The sequence below is a fragment of the Photinus pyralis genome, unplaced genomic scaffold, assembly GCF_008802855.1.
Source record: "Photinus pyralis isolate 1611_PpyrPB1 unplaced genomic scaffold, Ppyr1.3 Ppyr1.4_LG2, whole genome shotgun sequence".
Classification (NCBI taxonomy): domain Eukaryota; kingdom Metazoa; phylum Arthropoda; class Insecta; order Coleoptera; family Lampyridae; genus Photinus; species Photinus pyralis.
This window is the reverse complement of record NW_022170403.1, coordinates 32,079,863-32,088,487: the sequence shown is the minus strand read 5'-3', so window position 1 is coordinate 32,088,487 and position 8,625 is coordinate 32,079,863. Positions and strand designations below refer to the sequence as shown.

Here is an 8,625-nt window from a genome sequence, read left to right as displayed (position 1 = left end):
ACAGAGGAATCGGTATGAGTGAATTTTTCGGATAAAGACGTAAATTTCGAGAACAAATTTAAAAAAAAGGAGTTAGGGGGCGGGAGAAGTACTAAACGGGACGCGGAGCGGCACGACGCTTCAAACACGAGACGCGCACCCCTCCATTTCCCTTTCCGCATCAAAGTAATGTTCGCAGGCGCCGTAACATGGGCGAAAGAAGGGGGCGTCTCGAGTTGGGATAGGCTATTGGAGCACCTCGCTACTGATGAAATCAAAATGAATATTTCGTGAACGAAGTGTCAAACTGACAATTCGAACGTATGGATAAAACATATCTATAATAGTAGAGTTAAAACTTGAAGTGCAAATATATCGAGAACCAAAAGTCGAAAAGAGGTTACTCACAAAGAGAGATTGGAACGTGTGTACGATACGTATTTATGGGTAATTTGAAAACTTCAAGTGCGAATATCTCGAGAAAGTACTTTTGTGCGAGGATCCACAGGAGTTGTGCACAACTTGTACCTACTTATGTACATATTTATTGTATATTTTGTTTGTGTCTTTTTTCTTCTTTTGCGATCTTGCGTTCTTTGGCATCTTTTTCGGTAGTTTCTCGTCTTTTTTTGTGTTTCGTTTGTGTCTTCTTCTATACTTCTTGTTAGTATCTTTGCTTAGTGATTTTGTTCTGCTATTACTTCAATTTTGTGTGTTTCTTTAATTTGCATCTTTACTGTACCCTCTTATTTTTGTACTTTTTTTTAACGCATTTTTGCAAACATATAAGGTGTTTGTAAAATGGTAGCTTTTAATTTGACTGCTGGCTGGCAGAAAATGGGGGCCCGTAGAAAGTCGAGGGGTGTACCTACTGGGGCCGCGTAAATAACAACTTTAGGGACGGAGTTACATGATGTGACGCGGCGACATCTAAGCGCCATCCCCAAGCGTGTTATACTAACGCGGTAATTTTAAGTAAGCGAGCAAAACTTCTGCGTGACAGAATTTGTTTTTTCCCAACTTTTCTAAGGCGCGCATTTTCGAGGGGTAATCGATTTCGGAAACCGAAAAGTTTCTTAAAGCTCGAATCGCGGTCTCGAGGTATGGGAAGTGCCCCAAAAAGATTGAGTATTGTAACGTGATTTATAAATTCGGGTTCGATATATATCAATATTTATTAAACAAAACTAAAACACTATAAAACCCGTACAATTTATATCGATTATTTATATCACACACTACGCAATTTATATTTCCGCGCTCGATGTTTCATACGTACTCGATCTCATTCGGTAGTAGACTGCCGCGCTGTTCGGTCCGCAACCATTTATACACGCAAGCAATGTAAGTCCAGAACATTCGCGGAATTACCGGAATATTCCTATACAAATCCCACTATCGCGCGCGTAGAAAATTCCAGAGCGCCAAAGGCGACGTCATGTCTGGAGCGTTTCCGTTACAGTATTATATTTACCTTCTCTGCAGAGGCACCTCTAAAAAGCATTATGCGGGTCACTCTGTAATTGGGCGCGAGCCTGTTGAGGGCCCAGAACAAGAGAGGGATAATAAATAAAATAAATAAATATTGTGGAGAGTTTTTAGCTAAATACACCAAAATGCGAATTGCGGGTGAAAGGGACGTTGGAAGTGAGTAGCGACAAAAGGAATGTGGTAGCCCCTTATCGATGGCGGAGTCAAATTAATATGCCTCCATAGTCCATCCCACACGAAGACTGTAATTTTTTGCGTTTATGAACTTTGTTGTGCATTTCAATTTTTTCCTCTGTTTTGTATCTTGCATTTGTGCCTTTCTTTTGCATCTCTTTTACGTGTCTTTTTTATGTAATTTTTGGCGTACCTTTTTCCCCTGTTTCTGTTACTTTTTTTATTTTTTTGTATCTTTTGCTTGTGTATTTTTTCGTATTTTGCGAGGTTTGCGTTCTTTAGCATCTTTTTTTCAGTAGTTCGTCTTACTGCTTTGTTGATACATTTTTGTTTCTTTTTTTCTTGCTTTTTGTATTTTTTTGTGATTCTTTTTGAGTCCTTTTACCGTTCATTTCTCTGTTGTTGTAATTCCTACGTCTCTGTTTGTTTTTCTTTTTTTTAGTATTTCCGCTGGTTTTTATGCTTAATAGAACGCAGCTTTAAATAAAAATGGAGGCTCCATAAAGAAATTCTCCATTAACGATTCTTTTAATGTTTAATGTATTTGTATTCATATAATGACAGCGACGTCAGAAGTATGGGTCAGAGGGGGCGAGTGGCCGCCCTCAGTTTTTACACAAGGGGGGCCGTGCCCCCATCTAAGAATGAGTAGATAAATCACTCAAAAGCGACTAATACATCTTCTACTGCATATGTGCATGCAGAAATTACAAAAAGTGTAGAAGTAGAGGATATATTGAAAGAATTTACCAGCAAAACTGCGAAAAAGCTGAAAATTTTTGGATGTATTTAAATTTTTATACTTGCTTTTCTTTACAATGCAATAACTGTTTGTATGTTCTAGTTCTCATTATTTTTTAAATAAAATAATGATCTATGGATATGGTTTTCTCAATCGAGTAAATAATCTCTTCAGTTGCTCAGTTGCATATAACTAGACATCCTCCGACACTTTTCTTTCAAAAATACATTATTTTGATTGATTGATTAAATAAACAGGTTTCAGGGCACTTAAAAAACCCACTGCTTTGCATTAATTCGTACACAATTTTGCATGGGGGGGACCTTTCAGACTCTATGGTCGCTGATTTTTGCCCCCAGCCCCCCAACCGTTATTCACTTCCGACGTCGCTGAATGAAAATATATAAACACAGTCCATTAATTTGGAACCTCTTCTAAAAGGAATTCAGTACCCATTAAATAATAAGAGCTATCATATTGAAAAAAAATGACAATTATAATTTGGGCTGCAAACGCCATTTTTAACATAAGTTAAAATATATTTCTTAGAATTTAAAAATGAAACAATGTTAGTGTTCCGTTTAAAATAATCTAGTTTTCCACAAACTAAAAAATATTTTAGATAAACATATTAACATTAGTATATTTTCAAAATATTCTGAAATCTTCTTCTAGATATAGATAGCCGTGATTCGTCGTGGGACTTCTTGTATCTATTACATTGGTCCTTTGAGCCGAATCAAATGTCTTTTTCGCTTTTTTTTAAATATTGTAACGACACTTTTTTCGCAACAGTTAATCAACGGGAAACTAATTAAAAAACGGCGTGCGATGGGAGTCCGCGGCTATCTAGTTATTTGTTTATAAAATAGAAATCTGCGTTAAGATGCCCATTCTCGCATTAAAATTCTAGTTATGTAAAGCGCCAAAATAGTTCACGTATAGAAAACGATGCGATAGCACCGTAGCGGTTAAATGAAAAATACGCATCCAACGCATTGTGTACAGATTCAATTGATGGATACTAAGGTGACTCATCTAAATGAACGCAGTTCCTTGTCCTAATCGCACAAGAAGCGAAAAAATTTAAACGTGAAACAAATCGAAATTCAAAGAGCCCTATCTAAAAACAATCTTAATTCTCACCTGTACCTTTCGACGCACGCGCATTGGTAGAAATTGTATAGGAAAGCGCGTGGGACGCCATTTTAATGTGATGCTTTGTATTTGATAAAGGTTTTCAGTGTAAACAACAATTCCGAAAAAATGGATAAGGAACGGCAGATGCGGTAATACAGGTAATAAAATCAATTACGTTAATTATGTTCGGCCTATTCGAGTATTTTCCCGCTAAAGTTTTCGCTGGCGTTCCGCTCGTATTTCTACCGAAATTATTGCGACCAGTAGATCAAAAATTTTCGGTTTTTGTTCGAAGGGCGGTTTATTATCAATTTAAGGGATGTTTACGAGGGACTGTTTTCGAATTAATTGTGTTTATTTTGATTTTCTGCAACGCGGGAATTATCTAGGACGCCCACTTCGTTTTTTCTACTTTTAGTTTAGTGGGCATGTGCAATAAGGTTGAATTTTCTTTAACTTTGATCGTATACTACCTGTAATTAATACAAAAATTTAATCCAAAATGATTTCTTTCGGTATATTTTAGTCATAAATTAGCCCTATCTTATGTCTTATCTAAAGCAATACAAACTCTTATCAGTATTGCATTATGTTTTTTTCTTCACAAATTGTTTTTATTTATTAAATTTTCTATTTATAATATTTTTGCAATAGCACGAGTGGTTTGTTGCTTCCGAGAAGTCTGAAAAAAATAATGGTTTCGTTTTAGACTCTTTATGGGAAAGCGATGTGGCTTAGAAGTGAGAAACGCAACAAACCACGCACATTTACACTATGCGCAAATAAACTCAAGCGGACTTCGATGAAACGAAGTTGCTGGTCACAAAAGAAGGTGAAGAATTTGGCCCTTTCGATATGCAATGATTACTGCGACAGTAAAAAAGAGAAGGTTTTCGTGGTGGGCTGCGTGAAAACCAACGTTTGCAACAATGTGGAAGTATCGTCCAAAGAGGAGTGTAAGGAAAACTACGAAGCCCAACTTGTTCCCGACCTTTACGTGTTTCGCAATTTGGAAAACAACGCCAACAACAAATGCCCAAATTTGGACGACTTCGAGACCGTAATGGACGAGCATTCCGCAACTAAAAACTTCAACAACACAGTCTTCTCAGTCAATATGAACCTACCGAATACAAGCAACGAGGGCACTTCGGAAAGCTACACGCTCCACGAAAGCCTGCCCAAGGAAATTGAATACTCCACGATCGAAATCGATTCAGATTTAAACATAAACTGCGCAAACTCCAAGAGCGGCGATTTTTCCTATCCGACATTCTCGGAGAAAATCTGCGACGCCATGTACTACGACTATCAGGCAGTTAAGTCGGATTACCAGGAATATCCTCTGATAGGCGATCTGAGCAACGTAAATACTCAAGACTTTACAACGTTATTAGACGAAGAAATGACTAAAAATACCTTAATCAATATTAATAGCGTCGGGAATAACATAGACTACGATTTTAATGTGCAATACTGTCCGAATTTACCTAACTCGTCGATCATCACTAGCATAGTACAGCCGACCGGAAGTTTGGAAGAGGAACGGTTAGATAGAAATCCGGAGCACGTCGAAGTCGAGGACACGTGGGAGGCTTTCGATCCGTATTTTTTTATCAAGCATTTGCCGCCGCTTACTTTCGAGATGCGTTCGAAATGTCCGGCTCTGCCGCTGAAAACCAGATCCAGTCCAGAATTTAGTTTGGTGAGTAAATCGTGTTCCAATGGAGAGAATTGAGGAATTTTATTGGATAATTTTTGAACTTTAATAATTAATAGAGGGCCTGGTATTGAAAGTCAGGGTTGAGATGATAGCTCAATTTAAATCACCGCAAAACATTGGAAGACTTATTTATACAGGGTGTCCAACTAAAATTTCACCTCTTAATAGTCATTTGTTTCATCAGATTTCATTGAAAGGACACATGACATGAAGAATGATTTTTTTTTTAGATTTATGTATGCATGATTTGGTTTACACAACAGACAGTACCTATAAGCAATAGGTCTGTCTTGCCCAGTATTTCGCAGCAAAAATACGCTCCAAGGAAACCAGGTTTTTATGATTGTCACAAAAAACCTTTGAATTAGATATACAGGGCGTAACAATTTAGTATGTTAAAAAAATCGAGTATAATACAAAATTCTTGAATAAAATTTGATATTTGAGTATCTTCAGATACCATATTTTATTATTTATTTATATTATGTTTACAATATTATATTATATATATACAGGGTGTCCCTAAAAGGTCTGTACAACGCGCTACCAGGGGTTCTTGGTATCAAAATAGGACGATTTAACCCAACTTACCTCTATCCAAAAGTGCTTCGGTAAGGCGCTATCTACCGCCAAAGATTTTAAAAAAAAATCGTTATTTTTATTTTATCGGAAAATGGTTTTGCCGATTAAAATGAAATTCGGGATGTGAATGTCTAATGTAAAAAGGGTCTTTGTGATATCATCGTTTTGATTGTAGTTGCTATCTAGGTGGTAAAATACTGACCATCCACATCTGAAGAGGTCTAAAACTTTTTAACTACTATTTTGACGGTTCTGAATTTTTAGACACTGATAGACAGTTTACTTGCAAGCATTTTTTGTCTCTGGATGAATATCGCTATCTGTGATGGTTTACAAAAAAAAAAAATTTAGGCATGATGAATGGCATGCACCATACATGCGATTGTTCCTCAAAAAATCAGAAGATGGCTGTGAAACAGAGTGGCGTAACGTTTGTTTGTTGTTTCTTAAACTTTAACAATTTACGTTTTGCTTGAAGACTTAAAATTTTATTGTTAAAATTGTAATATGGCCTTTCAATACAGTAACGCAGAGTTAACTGATATGCTATTAGTGTTTGGATACTGTCGTGGAAATGGTCGCCAATGCGTTAGGGAGTATATTCACAGGTTTCCAAATCGTCATAGCCTACTTCTTGCTTGCACTTATGGTTTTTGAGGAACAATCGCATGTATGGTGCATGCCATTCATCATGCATAAATTTTTTTTTTTTCGTAAACCATCACAGATAGCGATATTCATCAAGAGACAAAAAATGCTTGCAAGTAAACTGTCTATCAGTGTCTAAAAATTCAGAACTGTCAAAATAGTAGTTAAAAACTTTAGACCTCTTCAGATGTGGATGGTCAGTATTTTACCACCTACATAGCAACTACAATCAAAACGATGATATCACAAAGACCCTTTTTACATTAGACATTCAGATCCCGAATTTCATTTTAATCGCCAAAACCATTTTCCGATAAAATAAAAATAACGATTTTTTAAAAAAATCTTTGGCGGTAGATAGCGCCTTACCGAAGCACTTTTGGATAGAGGTAAGTTGGGTTAAATTGTCCTATTTTGATACCAAGAACCCCTGGTAGCGCGTTGTACAGACCTTTTAGGGACACCCTGTATTATAATTTTGGATTGTTATTTTATTGTTGATAAACACCCAGATATCACATTTTCTGGAAAATTTGGTACAATTTGGTCTAAAACTGGTTTTTTACAGGTATTGGACTTGGACGAAACGTTAGTGCATTGTAGTCTTCAAGAGCTTCCAGATGCTAGTTTTCACTTTCCCGTACTATTCCAAGATTGTTCGTATACAGTTTACGTCCGCACGCGACCGTATTTTAAAGAATTTCTCGAGAAGGTCTCTCAGATATTCGAAGTCATTCTCTTCACTGCTTCCAAGCGTGTGTACGCCGATAAATTGTTGAACTTGTTAGATCCGGAAAGGAAGTGGATAAAATACAGACTATTCCGTGAACATTGTGTTTGTGTCAATGGGAATTATATTAAGGATTTATCAATCTTAGGACGCGATCTCTCTAAGACGATTATTGTCGATAATTCTCCCCAAGCGTTCGGTTATCATGTAAGTGTCTCACATGAATAAATGATTAATCTATCTAGCAATCTTTCAGCTAAATAACGGAATTCCGATTGAAAGTTGGTTCGTGGATCGTTCCGATTCGGAATTACTGAAGCTTTTGCCATTTTTACAAGATTTAGTCGAGATGGTAATATTTTTTTTTCATTTGATGTCGATGTTATCGTGTCATTTGTAGAGGGAAGACGTCCGACCGCACATTAGGAATAAGTTCAAACTCTTCAGTTACTTGCCGCCCGATTAAAAGGCGCCACTTTAGATCTCGTTAGTTGTGGAATGGGAAAATGCGAATTCTGACTGACATTTGCAGATTGAAGTGCCTATTTATGAATGTAATGTGCAAGAGAATGTTGTGTTTAAGTTTCTAATCATGATCTTCAATTTTGTGTTGTTATGTATATTTTTTATTTATTGTTGATTCTACACGAGTTGTACTTACGTATTAAGTCATTATTGTTGAATTAAATGTAATCAAAATTACATTTTATCGTGCGCGCGCGTCTCTCGTTTCTTAAGATGTTAATCGTTAGTCAGAATTTTGCAATATTATGGCGCAGTTGTAAAATACCTACTGTATTATTGATATAGGGAACAATATAACAAGGTAGATTTATTCTTGCCACATATATATAGTTAGAATGGCAGTATTGTGCAAAAATTATATTATTTGTTATTTTTGTTAAATTTTAGAAACGTATACGTAAGATCTTAAATCAGTGTTATTAATCTTTTATATTCTAATGGAATACGTTTTATTTTTTGTTCAAGTACTACGTACAAACACCAGAGTGCTACCGTCGAACGCATCAATGATCACAGTTTTGTAACATGTTCAGATCTCATATTGCTCCGCAATTAAAAGCAAAACATTATTTATTTGCTTTTAAATTTTAAGCAATTTCAAGGTAATAGGTTTACTAAAATATTTTACATTCTAGTATAATATATGTTATCCAAAGTGAGCTGATTTGATACGCGTAGACATTTTTGTCTGTGAAGCAATCATTAAATCGGCTCCCTTTCCGTATGTTACTGTTATGATTAAAGCAGCATGCAATCATATGGCAACTATTTCAATAATTTTTCTGTCTCGTCTATTAGCAATAACAGCATCATTCAGAATACTTGTAATGTATGCACGTAACATTTTCAATAAAATTTTTCTTTACTCGTTATATTGGCGGTTTATTTATA

The 8,625-nt window shown here is 36.0% G+C and overlaps 1 protein-coding gene across 3 annotated transcripts; it reads left to right on the top strand.

Moving 5' to 3' along the window:
- The first annotated feature begins 3,532 nt into the window (after window positions 1–3,532).
- On the top strand, window positions 3,533–8,606 carry LOC116163647 (CTD small phosphatase-like protein 2). Of its 3 annotated transcripts, none has more exons than XM_031477681.1 (6): window positions 3,558–3,684; window positions 4,181–4,188; window positions 4,236–5,231; window positions 7,048–7,416; window positions 7,466–7,561; window positions 7,610–8,606. In XM_031477681.1, exons 3-6 carry the CDS (start codon window positions 4,254–4,256, stop codon window positions 7,673–7,675), a joined length of 1,509 nt encoding a protein of 502 aa, XP_031333541.1. In that variant the 5' UTR covers window positions 3,558–3,684; window positions 4,181–4,188; window positions 4,236–4,253; the 3' UTR covers window positions 7,676–8,606. The 3 variants fall into 3 exon arrangements, with proteins under 3 accessions (XP_031333540.1, XP_031333541.1, XP_031333542.1); XM_031477682.1 differs by having other exon boundaries at window positions 3,561–3,684; window positions 4,181–4,185; XM_031477680.1 differs by lacking the exon at window positions 4,181–4,188 and having other exon boundaries at window positions 3,533–3,684.
- The last annotated feature ends 19 nt before the right edge of the window (window positions 8,607–8,625 follow it).

Bases quoted from the DNA above. Each gene is read 5' to 3' on its own strand.
- LOC116163647 (XM_031477680.1), top strand. From the start codon at position 4,254: ATGTGGCTTAGAAGTGAGAAACGCAACAAACCACGCACATTTACACTA. The intron at 5,232-7,047 runs GTGAGTAAATCG...GGTTTTTTACAG, and splicing joins CCAGTCCAGAATTTAGTTTG to GTATTGGACTTGGACGAAAC. The intron at 7,562-7,609 runs GTAATATTTTTT...TGTCATTTGTAG, and splicing joins TACAAGATTTAGTCGAGATG to AGGGAAGACGTCCGACCGCA.